At 40.8% G+C, this 20,074-nt stretch overlaps 2 protein-coding genes across 3 annotated transcripts; both read right to left on the bottom strand.

Moving 5' to 3' along the window:
* Window positions 1–862: 862 nt before the first annotated feature.
* On the bottom strand, window positions 863–6,728 carry LOC100691338 (tripartite motif-containing protein 16). Of its 2 annotated transcripts, XM_019358901.2 has the most exons (8): window positions 6,620–6,728; window positions 6,188–6,485; window positions 4,901–4,996; window positions 4,587–4,820; window positions 4,346–4,502; window positions 4,182–4,271; window positions 2,311–2,370; window positions 863–2,197 (listed from the first exon to the last, which is right to left on the bottom strand). In XM_019358901.2, exons 2-8 carry the CDS (start codon window positions 6,410–6,412, stop codon window positions 1,653–1,655), a joined length of 1,407 nt encoding a protein of 468 aa, XP_019214446.1. In that variant the 5' UTR covers window positions 6,413–6,485; window positions 6,620–6,728; the 3' UTR covers window positions 863–1,652. The 2 variants fall into 2 exon arrangements, with proteins under 2 accessions (XP_019214446.1, XP_003441318.1); XM_003441270.5 differs by having other exon boundaries at window positions 6,188–6,710.
* A 138-nt stretch (window positions 6,729–6,866) lies between these two features.
* On the bottom strand, window positions 6,867–18,985 carry strip1 (striatin interacting protein 1). The gene is made up of 20 exons (XM_003441269.5): window positions 18,699–18,985; window positions 16,194–16,263; window positions 16,016–16,090; window positions 15,784–15,918; window positions 15,576–15,696; window positions 15,079–15,254; window positions 14,868–14,995; window positions 14,577–14,759; window positions 13,980–14,200; window positions 13,780–13,845; window positions 13,611–13,674; window positions 13,427–13,498; window positions 12,952–13,026; window positions 12,482–12,579; window positions 11,982–12,108; window positions 10,396–10,496; window positions 10,215–10,281; window positions 10,017–10,121; window positions 9,703–9,907; window positions 6,867–8,290 (listed from the first exon to the last, which is right to left on the bottom strand). Exons 1-20 carry the CDS (start codon window positions 18,807–18,809, stop codon window positions 8,043–8,045), a joined length of 2,448 nt encoding a protein of 815 aa, XP_003441317.1. The 5' UTR covers window positions 18,810–18,985; the 3' UTR covers window positions 6,867–8,042.
* Window positions 18,986–20,074: the final 1,089 nt, after the last annotated feature.

Raw genomic sequence — 20,074 nt, 5'->3', positions numbered from 1 at the left:
CATTATCCATTCACACTGTGAAGCAATCAGTTTTGCAACATTTGTCTCAATAATACGTGCAGAGAGTACAGCCCTGTACACTTCAGCACTCATCCTGCTGCTTCCATCAGCACTCACATCATCAATAAAGACTAGTAACCAGGTTCAACTGGTAGAATCGATATATAAAGCACTGTTTTTAAAGTCAGAGCCTTTTAAATAGTCACCATATACTTTAAAACACGACACACAGTTTTAATATGCACAATTAGCAATTAATAAAAAGATAAAGACCAAACAGTCTATTCTTCCTATTCTGCCATACCGAGCAGAACAGGAAGAATAGACAATGAGTTCAAACGCAGACTAATGACAATCTCCTCGAGACTCTGCAGTCTCACCAACCAGCACTGCAATATAAAAACTACACAATTTCCCTGCCTGCTAGATTAAATTATCTCCCTTTAACCACACTGTTAAATCCATCATCCTTAATCAAACATGCATTTCAAATACAGAGTATTTGAGTAAAGCTGGACCAATAGAGGATTATTAAGACCAGCACCAATATGTGGTGATTTATAAGTCCAATATATCAGCTAATGCGATAAACAGATTTCCAAAACATTTGTTATGTGGATGTATTCATGAGTCCTTACTGAGATAATATGGCAATGCAGTTTAAAAATAATCTTGTTTAATTGTGACAACAGGTCATGATGACTAATTTATTAGTAATTTCCCGCTAACCACTGAGTGTGCTGGTGTTACCAACAGGGAAGAGTTCAGAGTGCCCTCTGGTAAGCAAACTATGTAACATCAACAACCATAACACAGTTCAGGGGTGTTTCTCCCGCCCCGAAGTGGGCAATCAAGAGAGACGGCGTCTTTATTTATTTTATTAAAAAATATTTCAGGATTAATTAATTACATTTGTTATTGTCCACTTGTTTATTTAGTTCTTTAATATTGACCTGACTGACATTCCATACAAGGCTAGAGTATTAGGCAAACCGCAGACACATGGCGCCCTCTTCTGGACACAGTAATCTCACAAAGCAATGTTTAATAGAAACACAAATATATATATATATATATGTACAAAATAGTTTTCAAAGTTAGCTTAGATTCACCTGAGTCGAGGTTTGTGGCAGTATTTAACTCCTCGAAGAAGTTCAACTCCTTCACTGAACAGTCCCAGGAACTTTTCTGCAGTGCACACTAAAGAAAACAGCCAAAGAGCACCACATCTGCTCTCCTCTACAGGCATCACCTGCTGTCTTTTGTCTCTTCATGCTTCTGCAAAAGCTATATAGTTTCTCCATCTGTGAGTACTTGAGGGTCTGCTGCTGAAGTAAATCTTGCCTTTGGAGGCTATGTAGAAACAAGACATTCTTCTACATTCGGCACTCTGTCCACAGACCAGTATAGTTCATCTCTTTATCTAAAACATGTCCAGCATGAATAAAAATGCAATTTTATATGATTGAATTTATACAAAGATAACAATATAGGCAATTTGGGCTTCAGATACTGCAGAGTTATCAACCACCCCACACGTCGTAGGAAACAGACATGTCAGTGCACTGTGCAATCTATACAGCAATCAAAACATATTATTTTTAATTTCCCTTCAAGTAGAAAGAAGCTGTTTGCGGTTGTCTTCGGTACTTTTATGGTCGGCTCTGTCTCAGATCGCAGATCCTGATGCAACATTTCTCTCCGAGCCAGAATCCGGGATACAGCGGCTCTCTGAACTTGGCTTCAACCTTGTACAGAAAGTTCATACTATCTGACACCTCATAGAAAGACAAAGTTCCGGTTTGAAATTCAAGATAAATTCCAACCCTGTGATGACGGGGTGGTGTAGAGAGCTGGATGCTTTCAGAATTGTGGCTCACAGAGTAATGTTTAGATAGATCCAGACTCCAGGAATTTGCTTTGGCCCCAAAGGCTGACAGTGTAGTGCGGGATTTTCTGTCTATTCCTTTGTAGGTGAGAGCGATCTCTGCCTTGTCTCCTTTCACCTCTACCTCATAGTAGCAGTCAGCTTGCAGTCCCTCCCTGCACAGCACCTGCCGCCGATGTATAAACCTCTCTGGGTAACGAACACTAGGATTCTTGGACCTCTCGCTGCGCAGCTTAACCGTCTTCTCTCCTTCCAAAATAACCAGGTCCTCATGAGCTGTCGTGGGGTCCAGAGAGAGCTCACACGCATCTGAGATAATGAAGAGGACATTTAAGGACTGAATTCTAAGAAGACACCTGTGGTTGGATGACTCTGCATGTGGGGTAAAGTCATGGTGAGAGCAGGTTGGAAGATAAACTTACACTGCAGGAACTCTTCTCTGGTTTTAGGCTCCACTTTCTGTTTAGCCAGGGTCCTGCTAACTGTAAGGAGACACAGGAGACAGCATCAAAGCATCAGTGAGGATCTCTGCTGTATCATTAAACAATACACAGACCCTGAAACTCGTCCCCAAAATGGAATAAAGCAAGGATAATGTAATAGAGTCCATTATCCTGTAAATCAGTTCACACAATTTCCTGTAAGTACAAGTTATTCAGATGTGTCACCATTTTGCAAAGGTCTGGAAGAAGACTCAAACTTTCACCCTCAGATGAGAGGACATGTTTAAGGATGTTGAGGCACAACCCAGGAACCACCAAGACTCAAACCTGCCATCAACTGTAAACTGCTGAAACGCCAGCATCACTGTCCACAGTGAAGACACACGAAAGAAGCCCCTGCTCCAAAATCGACACCTTCAAACTCGACTAAAATTTGCAGCTGCTCACATGGACGGGTATTTTGGTCAGACAAGATAAAGATTGAGGTTTCTCACCACAATTACATGAGGTATGTCTGAAGGAATAGTGGTGAGGCTTTTAAACTTAAGAACACTGTACCATCTCTCAGTCATGCTCTGGGGCTATTTTGATGGCCTTTGTACTGGTGTTAGGAAAAAAATAAAGCTGTTTTTTAGGATTTTTATATACACATTGATATGAGCTCATTAAAGAGTTGGCACTCCATGAAATACGGGTCGAAAGCTTCATTCAGCGCTATGACTGAATTGAATTATTGTGATTGACGTGTAGAAGTGCAGAGGGTTTTGCAAAGCATGCTTACACATCATAACTGGTTAAAAGTCCAGATTATAATTTCTGGGCCAAGGGAGTCCGAACAGAATGTCCCGAACTTAGATAATAAGTAGAATCAGTAGCCTTAGGATTGCTAGATAATATTAATAATCAAGGATAGGCAGGGAGGTGTCTTCTTTCTGTTTTATTTTTCCAGGAAGAGGAGCAGATACAAGACGAGGTCAGACGGGAACGGAGAGAGAAGAGTCACAGGGAGACGGCAGGACTGCCACGTCACTTCTGGAAGAAGAGAGTCATAATAATACGTGTTTTTGTTGTAGTATAAAACTGGACTGCCCACTCTGAGGGTCATCTCTGTGTGAAGCAGATAGCTGATTTCACATCAAGGTCCAGTGCTGTAAACTTGTAATTTCAGCTGCTGAAGCAAATCAAACTTTTTAAACGACAAATGTTCTCCTGTACTTCCTTAAGAAAAAAATAAACATGTCACTGGTACATCATAAAATGGATGGAATAATGAAGAAGGAGGAGGACTACATGCAAATTCTTCAACATAAAGTCAAATAATCAGGACAATGAGGACAACACACATCACAACTGGTTTTGGAATGGATGAAGGAGGCTCACAGTAAGCTTCTGAAGTCGTCTTCCTAAAGCCCGACCTCAACCCTATTGGAAATTCAGTGGACTTTGCTTAAAAGCAGGGTCTGTAACAGGAAACCAGCCAATTTAAATGAATTCTACCAGTTCTGCCAAGAAGAGCAATCAGCCAAAATTATCCCAGAAGCTTGTTGATGGATAATTTACTAAGGGACATTTAACCAAATATTATTGGGGGCTGGTTAATATGTTTGAGCCTGTATGTATACTTTTGACTCTGTGTGAATTAAAAAAATCCAAAATATATTCAAACTTCTCCCTTCAATTCTTGTTTCTCAAAGCCATTAAAGATGTGTGCTGAACAACAGTTTAAGGAAACCATTAAAAACCCCAAATTACCATGACAGTCATGTCCATGATGAGGAGTGGGTGTAAACTTCTGACCACAACTGTAAGGTAATAATAAAATTGTTCTGGAAACAGTTTGAAGTACAAACCACGGGGCTGTGAGACACTGGCTTCACTTCTTCGCTGGACATCATCTTCCTCTGTCTCTGATGCTGATTCCTGCTGCTCCTCACCATCAGCTGTCATACACAAGGACAGATATTCTTACATTCTTATAATTAAAGAGACATGTTTTCCACATAATGACACATACCAGTGTTACAGATTGAAGCAAATTCTTTGTCACAGAATTCCTCCAGTTGCTTCCCAAGATGTTCAACGGCTCTCTTTGTGAGCTCAAAGTGGAGGAGTGGATCCTCTGAAAGCTCCTGGAAAGAGTGGTCACAGAGGAGCTTCAGAGAGGGCCATTTCTGTGAGGATGGAGGGGAGAAGTTTAGGATACGACCTGTCACTCAGAAACAGGCAACGTTTCCAGCGCTGTGTTGGCAGTATACCTGCAGGAAACGGATGTTGCTCTCAGTCTGTGCCAGGTGGTCCAGCTTAGCATCCCTCTTCTTCATCTGCTTCATCTCCTCCTCCAGGTTCTTTAGCGAGAGGCGAACCTGAGCTGCAGCCGCCTCCTCCTGAGCTGCAATCGCTTCCTTCACTGAAAGGTAATGTTTCTGAAGGGAGTCGATGGCGCCCACTATGACGCTTTCACAGAAGGTTTCTGTTTTTCTCGCCTCGTCCTGTTTGATACACATGTGAGTGGGCGACACACTACAAACACTTCAGACAACATAACTTTTTGGTCACATGTTCCCCTCACCTGAATCTGTCCGATCATCTCCCCCATCATCTCCCTTTTCCTTTCTTGCTTCTGAAGAGTCTGCTTGAACTTTGTCTGCATGTCCCTAAGTTCCTTCTTCAGGATGTGTTAGTTGGAAGCAAACACATAATTTGTTTAGATTTGTGAAGTTGGTTTAAATCATCAAAGCCACTGTTTAACCCTAATCCTTTGCAGTCAGTCTTTCAGTTTTTTCCTGGATGGCACTTTTGACATTTGTATGAATTAAATGCATCTTTGTCTAAAACTGGGTCGATGCTGTAAGTCATTTGAATGTTTTGTAAGGCTGTCCCAGTACTCAGGAATGATTTGTTTAACCAAATAAAGTGGAAATGTCACCTGTCTGTGAAATACAGACAGCCCCTCTACTTTTAAAGTTAGGCTTAAAACATCCCTTGTTGATAAGGGATCATCAATATATTTGGATCAGATAACCGTGAATCTTCCTTTAGTTATTCTGCAGTAGGTCTGTTCTACTGGGGGCTTCCCATGATACACCGTGTTTCTTTTTCACTCACTATGTGTTTATACACCATCCTGCATTTAATAATTATAATAGTTATCATCTCTATCATCATATGCTTGCCCATAGGGAGTAGTCAGTTTGCTGGGTTTTTTTCTATATTATTAAAGGGTCTTTATGCTCCTTAAGGCGACTCTTGTTGTTATTTGTCGCTACATAAATAAAATCTGATCATGGTAATACTGTTTCCACAAAAATAAAGACCGTTGTTAAGAAAGACTCCACAACGTCAACAAAGGCTTTCGTCTATCAACAGTCATGTGATTTTCTAACACTGAGCAGATGTTACTTCTAGCGCTGTGCATCATAGACATCATTATAGCGCTTTTTTAATTATTAATTTTTTTAGGCTTATGTTGAAGTTTGAATCGTCGATCTGTGTGCCTTAGATGCAGCATGCACTTTGTTTTCATCCTCAAACATTGTCAGCAATCTTGAAGTTGCAGGAAATCACGAACAATCGGTTAATGACCGTTTCCTGGATTTACCCAAAGAGAAAACATGTTCTTGTAATATTTTTGTTACAGTCAGCTATTTCGCTGCATTATCGTTTTAAAACTAAATCTGGAGTTAGGTCAGGAAATATTAAGTGCTCGAAGGTCTAGTATTATGCCATAAGACTGCATAAATTGACTCCTGGGCTAATTCACCAAAAGCTTTCCAGGAGACGCTTCCTTCGATTTCTTCTTCCTGCAAATTTGAGCTTTCAAGTAGGATTTGCACCATTTCTATCCTGTTTTATGTACCTCCTTCCGCCTCCGTTCCTCCTTCACCCACCCGATCCTGTGTCCTCCATGCTCAGCTGAAGCACACTGTGCACATATGATCTGCTCATCTGTGCAGCAGTAAACATCCAGGGGCTTGTTGTGTTTCCCACACAAAGTGCTCTCCAATGTTTCTGCACAGCTCCGGGGTCTCTTCAGGACTCTCTGGTGCCCTTCTGAGGACTGCTGCTCCTTATTACAACTCATTTCTGTCTCTCTCACCACCTCAGCTAGAGTTGTGTTCTTGATCAGCTGAGGTCTGGATGGAAACTCATATTCACATTCAGGGCACCTGTAGAGACTGCTCCTCAGCTGGTCACAATCCCATTGGTCCTGGATGCAGCGTATGCAAAAGTTGTGTCCGCAAGGAATCATCACAGGATTCCTGAGAAGGTTTCTGCATATTTGACAGCAGAGGTGGTTCATCTTCGCAGGAATGTTACGCTCCGCCATGTCTCTGTGGAAAAAAGGCGGGCTGTAACAAGTTTAGTTTCATTTCCTGCACAAATGACTCACAAGTGTGCGTTTGTGTGTGGGAGTGACTTAAACTTTTGAAAGTCTTCTAAAAAGGAAGGCGGGGTCCGTGTCTCCTCCACACTGGCTGTTTGAATCTCAAAGACCAGACAAATGTAAACAACAACCTTCAGAAAGGACAAATAAATCCAACATGAATGTCTTTATTACAGTATTTAGGTAAACATGAAACAAAGAAAAGCAGTGATAAATAAGCTTTGTAATTTACATTTACTTTCATTTCCTGAATGTTTAAATAAAAACAAAGAAACTAATATCTGAAAAAGATGTGGAAGTATAACAGTTCTGTAACTGGCAATTTAAATTCAGTTGTACCCTTCGGTTCAAAAACAGCCGTCTGATGAATAAAACCACGCAACAAGAACCACATTTATGAGACCAGAAACACTCTTTTCTTTCACAAGATCCAACACACACAGCCGGGGTGTGTGCACAGCAAAGATGAAGATGCTGACGAGCTTCTTTTTTTTTTTTTTGTCTAGACTGGGATTTTAATGTCCACTCAGCCTCATTGATGGTCCCAGAGCAAAAGCACTTAGTCAGGCAAAACAGATATGATATCATCCTGAAAATCCAGCAGGGCAACAAAAAGGTCCAACTGTTAAAGGAGCAATGATCCGACTATCATGAGTGTACATAAAGAAATCCGGACCCTTCCTTCCATCTCTCTGAAGATGATGAACTCGTGAGATGGAACGAGGAATGTTTTATTCATGTATTCACTGTGCTGAGCCTGGCCTAACACTTAATACCTAAAATTAATAATCTATTTAAACTTAAAAGTGAAAACGTGGTCATGTAGTGCTTCCTGGTGAGTTGCGGACCTACAGTAGCAGGTAAGAGGCACACAGAGGAAATACCTGCAATGTAAAGAAGGAGCAGAGTTCAAGTCCACAAATGGAGTTTTAGCACTGAGGTCATTATCAGCGATTTCATTAAAAAACTGGGAGACAGGCAGGAGAAGTCTCAGAGAACCTAAGTACAAAAGGATGATCTTTTTTTTTGGCTAAAAACTACACAGAAATCATAACAATGCAAAATTTCTCAAAAGGCAAAAGTTCAAACACCAAAAGCATTTAGCAGGACCCCCGACAACACTCCTCCATGCTGGAAACTGAGAGTAAAATCCATCCGTCACCTTCAGTCTATACAGAATCTGTAACATAATGTTCTGTTCAGAGAAGAGTTCTGTTGATCAGTGAGAGCACTGGTGGTGCTTCATCTGAACACCTGACTGAAACTGTTTATTTAAAAAAAAACAAAAACAAGAATAAACTACAAGAATGTTGACAGTGGTCGAGTCTCACTGTAGCAGTTCTTCCCAGGAAATAGGTTTGGAGAAGACTTCCCTCTCCAGCCAAAGGTCGTAGTTCATTTGGAAGTCCTCGGGCAGGTCCACTCGTTGGCCCAGAACACTTTGCAGACAGTTGTCCACAGGCAGGAAGTCTGGATTGCTGTGGCTCTTGTCGTAGCGGCGGCTGTTGAAGCGCTCGATGTTGGCTCGTAGAGCGCACTCCTCGGCCTGGAAGTCCCACGGACGAGCGTCCAGATCTGCTCACACAAAACAAACAGTAACTGGAAGTTAGTGGATTTTGTCTGCTCTGAGTGTGACAGCAATCTGCAGCAGCCCACAAATCCTGATCTCCATTAGGACATAAAAACAAAACAGCAGGTTTGTCCCAAAAGGCGAGAAACACATGAAACATTCATGCAGCGAACAGATGACTGATCTGAGAAACACGAAACACTTTGAATGTGCAGCTCATCTTTCACTCACACACCAGCTGTCTCATCTCAGTCAGTCTGCGGCACTTTTCCCAACTCATGACATTTATTAAATGCACACTCACCGGCCACTTTATTTGCTGTCTAACTGCTCGTTAACACAAATATCTAATCAGCCAATCACGTGGCAGGGTTTACAGAAAATGGTCCAAAAAAAGAGAAAATCTCCAGTGAGCAGCAGTTCTCTTAGAGGTCAGAGGTCAAAGAAGAATGGCAAGACTTCTTTGAGCTCATAGAAAGGCAACAGTGACTCAAGTAACCCCTCATGACATCCAAGGTATGCAGAAGAGCATCTCTGAATGTTCAACATACTGAACCTTGAAGCAAAAGTGCAACAGCAGCAGAAGACTAGACCAGGTGTCACTCCTGTCAACTAAGAAAAGGAAACTGCGGCTACAGTTTCCACAGGGTCACCAGCATTGGACAAAAGAAGGCTGGAGAAACACTGCCTGGTCTGATGAGTCGATTTTCAGATGGTACTATTGTAATCTGCCATAAACAGCATGAATCCATCGTGCTTTTATCAACGATTCAGACTGCTGCTGCTGCTGCTGGCATGGGGAATATTTTCTTGGCACAGTTTGGAACCCATAGTACCAAACTCTGCATCCTTTAAACACCACAGCGGCGGTGTAAAGGATGGTGGTGTTGGTGTCCATCAACAGCAACAACACATCTATGTAGTGTCCATTGCTTTATGACCACAGCGCTTTATGACCCATCTTTCAATAGTTGCTTAAAGCAGGATAGCAAACCAATGTCATAAATCTAAAACCGGTTTCTTGAACATGACTATGAGTTTAGTGAATTCAAATGGCCTCCGCAGTCACCAGATTTCTTTATTTACAATCCAACAGAGCACCTCTGGGATGTGGTGGACCAGGAGATTCACATCATTAATGTGGAGCCACTGTGTGACGCTGTCATGTCGACATGGACCAAAATCTCTGTTTCTAGCAACTTGTTCAATCTGTGACATGGTGAATTAAGGCAGCTCTGAAGGAGCTGCAACAATCTTCCAAGTTTGACTGGTTCTCTGAATATAAAAAGGATTTTATGGTGTCCAAATATAACCTGTTCCCTACTTTTTCTAGAATGATACTTGAATAATGCTGTCCTATGTTTGTGTGTAGTGTTGTATATTCTGCACGAAAGCTGTTCAGATTTTTTTCTCTCACCGTTTCCGTACGCCCAGTCGTCATTCAGGCGATGTCGGACCTTCTGGTAGATGGCAGACATGGTCTTCATGTTGCTCTTCCTCCACTGACGTCCGAGGTACTTTGTTTGCACTTTGAGCAGCTTGAGGACATACAGCTGCATCATTGCCTGCTTGACCTTCAGCGCCCTTTTCAGGATGGGTGCCGACTTAAACACGACCAGCATCTGGCAGAAAATGTCAAGGGAAAAAAAAAAAATCAAAGCAGAGAGTTATATCCTGTCTTTTCATACGTGATTCGTGTGTCACAGCAAATGTGACGTGACGTCCTCTCACCATTGTTCTGGAGTGCTTCCATTTGGTCAGTTTGTTGAGGATCCTCAGCAGGTTAATACAGGAAAACAGATTCCTCCAGCAAAACTGATTGTTGTCTCCCGCTTCCTGTAACAAAGAAATCGTCCACAGTAAACATCCAAATCCTACAGTCACGTGTCAACAACAACAAAACAACAGAAACAAGGGGGAAAAAATTACCAAACTCTCTGCGGTTAACTCTGGGAGCTCATGCACCACACAGTACGGAAAGTCGAGTACTGAAATGCTTTTAGGAAGAAAAAAGTAAAGTAAATGTAGTGAAATACAGAGCCGTGTACATATTGATGCGCACTGCAAACAGGAATCATGACTTTGTTATGTAACGCCACACTGAAAGTACCTGTTCTTAGCTGTGATGTAAGACATGATGTTCTGGTTGAAGAACTTGAGAATGAGGGGGATGCAGTTGGCAAACACCAAGTGCTGAGCCATGTACTCAAACTATGAACACCACACACACACACACACAGAGGGACAACAGTTACACAAGGATCAATTTTTATATGGATACATGTATGTAGTTTGTATTTTGGTTACTACTGAACTCACGATTAACACAACAACTGCTCAACTCTGAAAATAATCTTGGATTTATTTAAGTTTAAGAAAAGAAGAAACTCGCCTTTTTTATTTAAGTGGATTTTTTTTAACACTATGCCCCCAATTCCCTGTTTTAAAACTTAATAAAAACAGAATGCATGACCCAAAAACCTCATAAGCCCAGATTTTATTCACATCAGAACACAGAAAGCATATCAAATGTTTAAACTGACAATAAATGTACCATTGTAGGAAAATTATTAGCTTGTTTTGAATTTGACAGCAGGAACTGAGGAGACCAGCTGCTGGACTTTTGGGAGAGGAAATGACTCTACCTGCTCAGCAGTCCTGGGTCTTTTTTGTGGTATCTTTTGATTTTGAGTTGTTTAGTTGGTAAATAATCTGGACTGCAGGCAGGTCAGTTCAGCACCCAGACTCTTCTACTATGAATCCATGCTGTTTTAATAGCTGCAGTATGCAGTTTAGCTTCTTAGTTTTCCTTCCATGAAACAGACGTGGAGCACATGTCAATCTAAAGAAGCCAGCACCGGAGAAGACAGCAGTGTTTCTGGATCATGTCCACTTATGACTTCACCTTTGCCTGATGGGGCTTCAACCTAGATTTGCAGATGGCACTGTGAACTCACGTTTACAGGCAATGATTTCTGGATGTGCTCCTGAGCCCATGAGGTTTCCTTGACAGCATCATGGCTGCTTTTAATGCAGCGATGCCTGAGGACCCGAAGATCACAGACATCCAGTACTGACTATCAGCCTCGTCCCTTGCGCACAGAGATTCCTCCAGATGGTCTGAATCTTTGGATATTATGTACTGTAGATGATGAGATAGCCCTAGTCTTCACAGTTTTATGTTGAAGAACATTATTCTGAAATTTTTCCACAATTTGTAGATGCAGTTTTTTGCAGATTGGTTAGCCTCTGCCCATCTTTACTTCTGATAAACTCTGCCTTTCTAAGATATTCTTTTTATACCCAATCACATTGATGACCTGTTGTCAGTTAACCTAATTAGTGGTGAAATGTACATCCAGCATTTCCTGCTTTCCTACTTTTCTTAGTGTATCCACTAATACTTTTCATGCACAAGTAAAATGTCTCAGTTTAAACATTTGATATGTTTTCTGTGTTCTACAGTGGATAGAATTTAGTTTAAGAGACGTGCAAATAATTTTTGGTCACTTTTTTTTAATTGAGGCTGTAAATAAATAAACAAACGTGAGTTAAACTAAACCTGCTGCAGCGTGAAGGGGAGTAAATCTGTTTTATCTCTATTACCATGTTTTGATATTTGATGTGATTCAAAGTTATAATTTAAACTGGAATAATAACAATGTGCAACGTTAAACAGGCGTGTGGCGTGTGCACCTGGTAGATGTGGTTGAGTTTGAAGTGTTTCAGGAGAAGCAGCAGAATTGCAGAGATGGCTTTCACAATGATTTCTTTGTGCCGATTCACATCAACACCAAGTTTCATGCTTTGTAGCACCGTGGTCCTGCAGGGTCAGACAGAAGAGATCAGGTCAGATCAGACAATCCTCAGTCTGTTCTGCTCTCAGGTAAAAACCTACACCTGCCTGTAAATCAGAACTTAGCAGTCTTGGAGTCTACTGTTCTCAAACATGCTCAGGTCAAATAACCTGCCGATAAACCACATCTCCTTGTTTAAAAAAACCACGTGTGAAACCAGTTCCAGCTCTGTATGTACAAGTGTGCATGACCTGAAAACCTGCACTCACCCTGAAAAGTAAATGCATTAAAGCCTTTCCACATTAGATAATGGAAATGTCTCTCGGTTAGCATATGTTCCCTCTTTATCACATAATGGCACAGTAGATAAGAAACTGGCAGGCTTTTCAAGGCACTTACGGCATCTCCTCCGGCAGCACGTCTGCCAGGATGTTAATGGAGTCGGTTTTAGCTTTGGATGTCGGAGCAGCAGCCAGCAGGATCTTCAGTAGAGCAATCTACAGAGAGACCAAGCATGATGGAGTGATTTAAACACTTTAAATCCAGCCTGCCAACACTGAGGTTTCTAAATCTTGGAGTTTTGTTCATGTACTTAAAATGTATCCAGGGTATAATTTGTAAAATCTAACTAAATGCTTTAGTATAACTAACAGCACACCACTGATCTGTGACACAACACTTTACACAAGTGCTGCAATAGAGTATTTGTGTAATAATCTTTATCGTCATCCCTGAGCAGACCCTGCTCTGTTGTTGCTTTCACACAGAATTACAGGTTTTAAAGCCTTTTTATGACTCTACCACAGCTGTATCACAGCTGTAGTATGAGTGGTCCCACAGTAGCACAATATAAACCATACAATACTAACCATGTATTGAGGCAAACTGGGTAGAATTCCCTGGTAGAGCAGCTCGGTGGCACACGTCTCCACTTCCTCTTCACCCTGACGACAAGAAAAAAGAAAAACACAAAACAAGAAACATCAAGTAGAAGAATTTACTTTGTGTGTTTTTCTTTAACTGAATAATTAAAATGGACCTATTATGCTTACTGTGAGAATAATTTTTGCATGGCCAGAGTTTAAAATTATGAGGTCAGTGTATGTGCAAAAGCCTTCAGACAGGCATCAAGGTAATTTGTTTCTGCTGCTGGATGTGTACGATATGAATGAACAAAGTTGTGTTTCAGATAGAAGATGAACTAAGAGGCTGCACCAAGGCCCACTATATGATAAAGAAGGACTATTCTTAACTGAGTAACCATGCCAACCAACCTTAGTGAAGTCTAATGAGAGGTACCACGACAGATCTCCTTTTAATAAAGCTGTATCTGTTTATACTTACGCCAGAAAGAGGGGTTTTCTGAAATTCCTCCTCCTTTGTGATCTGTAGTTCAGCTATAGAGACATACTTGTGCTGAAAAATAAGATGGCATTTAATAAATTAAGGTTCAGGAACACTTCAGGTGTGTGAAATTAAGCCATGCTTCAATATCCCTAATGAAGTACAGTGCAAAATGCTGCAATACCTGCTTTAAGGTCTTGATGCTCTCGTGAATTGGCCTGGGTAATCCAACCACTGTATCTGTATCACTGCAATGCATGCACAAAATAAACAGTTCTTAAACATGTCAACATTTCTGCACAAAAGGTAACTGTGATCTCTAAAAAAAAAAAAAAACATAAATAAAACACTACCTTCCAAGAGTGTAACCAATGAATTTACTTCTACTTGATTCTAGGAAGTTTTCAATATCTTTTTCCCTGTAGGGGCAAAAACAGTAACATCAAAAACAAAAAAAGTCTTAATTGTATATTTGTGGATATAAAGGAGGAACTAACAGGCATCATTACATCATTACAGTTCAGCATTGCTGTCTGGTGAGACCGAGCAGTACCTGACTTTAGGAGCCCACGGCAGACCTTTTGGGAAGGACACCCTCTCCGATGGAGGATGAGGAATAGGTGGAGGCATCACCTCGTCCCGCTCTAGAGGGAACGTTTCTGCTTCTATAGAGTTATCATTGTCATCATTGTCATCTTCATCTTCTCGTGAGTCATCCGCCTTGTAAGGATCCTTTTCATTGAATGCATCCAGGTTATCCTGTTTTATCAGCGCCTGTGTTTGAGTTACAAGATAATTACAACTAGACTGAAGCAAATACTAAAATTACTCAAGTATTAAATCTGTGAAGCCACTGAATGCAGAGAAATTATTGCATGAATACATTATAAGCAGAAGGCTCGTCATCTAAATGAAAAAATAATACAAGCTGGTGCTCTAAAAAAACAACCTGAATGTGTCAGTTTTGTTTGCACAAAGAGGGAATGGGCGCTGTAAAGTGCGTGCTGCTGCACACAGTCCATCGTACACACCAATACAGTTTGCGAGAGCACTGCTGCCCTGGTCATGTAACGAGCATTCGGAATAACAGTTCACTTTCAGGTGTTTTGCTTATAGCTGGCTTTAACCTGATGGTAGCAGCTATAACTACCTTGTGTTCACGACGTGCCCGCTTTTGTTGCTGCTCAATGAGGTCGGATGCAGATGCAGGAGGAGAAGCCGCTCTCATGCTGCGAATGACTCGAATGCTGTCCTCCGGGAGAGGAGGGAGACCCAGTTCCTCTCTCTTACGGACCTTTATGCTCTGCAGCTGCTCAAACCCTCCGAGTGTGAACTGAAACAGAAGACAGGAAGGTTTTTGGAAGATAAGATGGGATTTAGGAGGAAAATATAGATAAACTCTTTGGGATCTTTGTGAAAGGCTGATGTTTGAGTCTCTCACCAGTATGCTCTTCCACAACAGCAACAAAACTTTCTTCATGGGGAAGTGAGGCGCATGACCGCTGCAGAATTTGGTAACCATACCAAAGAGCATAACGGAAATGGGCTCGTTGTTGAAGAGAGGAGATCCTAGATCAGAGAAGCAGGTTCATTTAAAAGGCTGATTCTGCACATACCCTCAATGAGTCTTCAGCTACTCTGATGAAATTTACCCAGTTCTGTCCTGAAAGTCTCCTTGATGATTTTCCATTCGGGCTTGTCGGCTGGGTCGTCCTGTTGGATGGTTTCCACCATCATGTACATGATGTTAAGCAGCACCCTGAGATCTGTGCTGTCAGCCAGGGAGATGGCTGGTTTCCTGACAGCGCTGCTGCAGGCAGCACTGTTACTGAAACACAGACACCACAACAGGCAGCTGGTTAACCCGAAGTCTACCACAGACAACCAGTGATTCTTCTTTTTTATTCTGAGTGAATTCATTAGTTTAAAAAACTAAAACCATAAAAACAAACAAACAAACAAAAAAACCAACAGACAAATAATGTGTTTCCCCCGTCCTAAACTTAAAGTAAAACTGTGTGCTGACTGATCTATGGCACCTCAATAAATGCTTCCAGAAAGCTATGGGGTAGGAAAAAATGGCTTCTTTGTTGTTTTTTTTTAACTGCCATTTACTTCTGCAAGGCTAATAAATTGACGGAGAGCATACTCAATCTCCATGTTGAGCAGTTCCACCAGAGCAGAGAAGGTCCCCACATCGAGCAGCAGAAATATATTGTATCTCATCCAGTGCTGCACCTCCACCTCAGAGCTGCACTCAGCAAAGGTCCCTAAAAACAGAAAAAAAAGAAGACAGTACATGAAGACAAACTATTTTCTAGTTTACTTGAAATCGTGGAAACGTGTGATGGACTGACCCTGAGCCATGTAGAGAATGGCTCTGGCAACCTTCAGCCTTTTCTCCCGGGCAGTGACTTCAAGACTGTCCAACAGGCGCATAGCGTGAGCTCTGTGCTGAGCTTCATCGAGCTCTGTCCACTTCTTATCAGACACTAAGCCACAGCAGAGGTGAAGAAAATAAACTAAGATGCATACTTGCTTCATCTTTTATTTGTATGGCTGACGTGTATGTATATTCTAAGTGCTTACCATGAACTCTGAATTCCTCTTCAAAGCACTTCCTATTAAGAGCGAACTCTGGTCCTTCAGTATAACTGTAAAGCTCTGCAACACACATGAAGAGTTCATAAATAATATACACACATTTTTAGGTGGTTACAGGTTCTTAAAGTGTGACACACACACACAGACCCACACACACACATACCTGACAGCTCTGCAGCCCACTTATCTGTGTCCGAATATTCAAACTCCAGATCTGGAGACTCAGACTGCCCCTGTGCACAACACACTGCAGAGGTTAGACAGAGAGGTACTGGATACAAAAAAAAAAAAAAAATTTAATTAAATGAATTAATGAATAAATCCAAGGCAAATTTAATCACATCCGACTGATGTTAAGAAGTCACATTACCCAAACTCTACACACAAACACATAAAAACCTATTTTCTCATTTAATAAGTGGTGGTATTTAGTTAGTACTATTTAATTTCCTTTCCAAAATTCTCCATAACAACAGCAACATCATCAAGAGTCAAAGCACCAAAATGTCCAAGTGACTCTTGCTAAGAGAAAGTGGTGGAAGTAGCATTTTGATAATTTACAATATCAAAAAATAAATTTGACTAGGAAACCTTCTGGATTAAAAGCCCACTTATGTTAACACATGTAAGTCAGTAACTTGTACTTCAAGTGTGTAGTAAAAATGTCCCCCGTTAGTATTTTACTGTTGGATTAATATTTCTCCCGCATTAATGTCTTTTGAGGCTTTTTACTGCTGATAACGCTGGTTGAGCTAATACATTTTTGTTGGGTTGTTTTATCTACAGCAATGCATCATAATCACTATGATCTTCCTTTGTAGAGTACTTGAGTCAATGCATTTAGCTGCATTTCCCCACATTTTAGTATTTAGCTACAGGTGAAACACTCCTCTGTGCTGGCAGCTACTCTCTAACAAAGCTTACATCTTTTAACATCTTTTTTTTTAATCAGGCATGTTCTCCACCTTATACATGCCTATAAAGCACAGTATAAGGTATAAAAACATCCGGTTGGCAACAACAAGCAATACTGTTAAAGTAGTTCAGGAGCACAAAGTAACAAATAAGATGCAATCAAACACTGCTGTAATAGCACTGTGTCCTGTTTAAGACTGAGTGCACCTGAGTGGTGGGAGTGGTGAAGGTTATAAAACCTCCACTTTCAGTCTGCTTACTCTCTTTGGAAAGTTTCTTCATGACACTGTTGGTTTGTTGGGTTACTTAGTTCTGGAACACTCAGTCAATTATATTTTCAGTTCTCCATAAACACCGTGCACAGCTGATGTCAGTTACTTTAACGCCTCACTATATTTTGGTTACATAAACCGCTTTGGGCACTGTTTATTATAAAGCTGTACCAATAGTAGTAGTAATAAACTTGTACTTGAGTATCTATTACTGACAACTCTATAATCTTTTATTCTATAATTTACATTTCAGACAAGTTAATGTAGTTTCTGATTTGTAATATAAAGTTTATGAATCAATAAACAATATTATGTGTACCAGCTGCAACACTGAAAGCAACAGTAACACACTGAGGCTGCCATCATGAAGCATTACTGCAGAGCTCCTTCAGTGACAGACTGCTGCATCCTAGATGCATGAAGGAGCGTTTCCGCAGGTCCTTCCTCCCTGCAGCTGTCAGACTGTACAATCAAAACTGCTCCCAACAAACATAGATGTTTACATCAGTGCTGTAACAACTTCTACTGTTATAACTGCACATTACTTTTCTCAGCTTATATATACACTAACTTATTGGAAGTTACATGTCTACTTTTTAATGCACAGGTACAATACACAATCTGCACTTTTCTAATTATTCTAAATATTCTTAACTATTTAAACATCTTTCAGTATCCTGCTCTGTTTGCACACTATCTGTACGCTAATTTTAACAACTGTACTGTACTCTGCTCTGGTAACTATTGTCCATGATGTAAATATGTAAAAATTGTGTTTTTTGTTTTTTGTTTTCTGTTCTGTGTCCTGTTCTTTTTGTATATGTGTGTTTTTTTGCTGCTGATACAACCAAATTTCCCCTTGTGGGACAATTAAAGGATTATTCTATTCTATTCTAACTAAACACAAGAGGATTTACTATTGCCACTGTGAGCCTACTTTCAAGAAAAGACTGGAAATAATACACCTCTTCAAGACAGACAGGGAAGCAGTGCTGCCATGACTGTCTCCAGTGGCTATTTAAACCACTACACGGAAACACTCAGCTTGTTTTCTTTAAACGTCACACAGATGAGTGACCAATTTGCATATATACAGTAAAATTACACTGTCATAGCCGACTGTCGCATTAGAAAGATTAAATGTGTTAAGCAGGACCTAAACAATCAGTTTTCAACAGGTCCTTAGATTCCTGACACATACACAAGCCTGGCCTGTAGCCGGCTAACGTCAGCTAGCTGTCTCCTGCTCGCTTTTCAATGTGTTAACACTGGAAAACAAACGGAACACCGTACAGCTAAGTACACGTACAAACACCGTAATGAAGGTCGTTTGCTGCTCTTAACTCCCGAATCATGTTAGAAACACTAACTGGGCTACAATGACAGAGCTAGCTAACTTTACACTAGCAGCAGGAAAGGCCTCGTCTCTTTAGCTAAAAAAATACACGCTGGAAATCAACCATAAGCATCTGGATACGTACCTCTGAATCTTTTCTTTGATTGCGGGTAAATTCGCCCCTGGTTTTGTTAGGTAACATAGCTCTCTGCTTATTGTTTACAGGCAGCCCACTACCGTTTCCACCGACGTCCATAATTTTTTGGGGCCCAGTGAACTCTCGCGAGATGCGAAATGGAACGCGACAGTCGAACTCCCGTCAGCGCATCCGCAGCATCTTGTCCGAAGGTCCGCAGCAGCGACCCGAGGTGTGGTTGTGGAGAATTTGTGTGAAATGAATTTCTCTCTGCCTCTTCATGTAATCCCGAACTGACGCCATGATGATGAGATCAGAAGTCGGAGCAGAGCCTGCTGCAGGTATCATTCTGGATGAAGAAAGTTCACAGGATCTGTCGTACTGTAGAATTAATGCGGGACTACTCAGAAACTTCTCTTCTACGTGATGGATAAATATCTAAAGATGATTAAAATTCTCCAAAACATTTTTAATTAAAGAAAATATATAAATAGCATTTTTTTTTTTTAAATTATGGATGAAGGTGTGGTCAGAGGTTTGCATTCACTTATCATGGTGCATGCATGTGATGGTAATTTTTTTGTTTTAAATTATTTATTTGGGAGGGGTTTTTTAGCTACTGGAAGGGACTTCCCAAAGCCCCGAGCTAAGTCCTGTTTCCTGGCTCTTGTTGACTTAAGAGCCAGGAAACCAACCAATTTAAATGAAGTCTACATTTCTGCCAAGAGTGGCCTAATATTCGGCCAGAATTATGTCAAAAGCTTGTTTATGTCTACCGAAAGCATCTGGTCGAAGTGCAATTTACTAAGGGACGATAATATTTTGACCCTGTGTGCATTAGAGAAAATCCCAAATAAATAAAAGCTTGTGCAACCAGTTTTTGTTTTTGTAAAGTCATTAAAGATGTATGCTCTACAATCTTGTTCACAGGATATCATTAAAAGCCCCAAATTGCCGCATCATTCATGCCCATGATGAGTAGATGTAAATTTCTAATCACAACTGTAACCATCATAATTACATTATTTTTAAATGGTAAATGGACTAGTTCTTATTCAGCGCTTCTCTACTCTGAGCACTTTACACAACTAGTTCACCCATTCATACAAGCACTTTTTCCCCCCTATGCTCTTTCTAGGTAAGTGCTTCCTGTCCAACATGCACACACATTTATACTTTGATGGATGCATCAGAAGCAACTTGGACTTAGTATCTTGCTCAGGGATGTTTGGTATGCAGACTGGACCAACCTTGCAATTAGAAATGACCTGCTCTTCCACCTGGCATACAGTCACCCCAGTTAGGGACATATGCCTAAATAAAATTGTGTGTTCATTTCAATCAGAATAAAGAAAATTATTGTTCCATTTGGCTCACTGTCACTG

Source organism: Oreochromis niloticus, linkage group LG5 (assembly GCF_001858045.2).
Source record: "Oreochromis niloticus isolate F11D_XX linkage group LG5, O_niloticus_UMD_NMBU, whole genome shotgun sequence".
NCBI lineage: Eukaryota > Metazoa > Chordata > Actinopteri > Cichliformes > Cichlidae > Oreochromis > Oreochromis niloticus.
This window is presented reverse-complemented; position numbering and strand designations above follow the sequence as displayed.

Bases quoted from the DNA above. Each gene is read 5' to 3' on its own strand.
- LOC100691338 (XM_003441270.5), bottom strand. From the start codon at position 6,658: ATGGCGGAGCGTAACATTCCTGCGAAGATGAACCACCTCTGCTGTCAA. The intron at 4,503-4,586 runs GTATACTGCCAA...CCATCCTCACAG, and splicing joins GCAACATCCGTTTCCTGCAG to AAATGGCCCTCTCTGAAGCT. The intron at 2,371-4,181 runs GTTTGTACTTCA...GTCTCCTTACAG, and splicing joins CAGTGTCTCACAGCCCCGTG to TTAGCAGGACCCTGGCTAAA.
- strip1 (XM_003441269.5), bottom strand. From the start codon at position 18,809: ATGGACGTCGGTGGAAACGGTAGTGGGCTGCCTGTAAACAATAAGCAG. The intron at 16,264-18,698 runs GTACGTATCCAG...TGTTGTGCACAG, and splicing joins ATCAAAGAAAAGATTCAGAG to GGGCAGTCTGAGTCTCCAGA. The intron at 14,201-14,576 runs GTAGTTATAGCT...ACTCAAACACAG, and splicing joins GGGCACGTCGTGAACACAAG to GCGCTGATAAAACAGGATAA.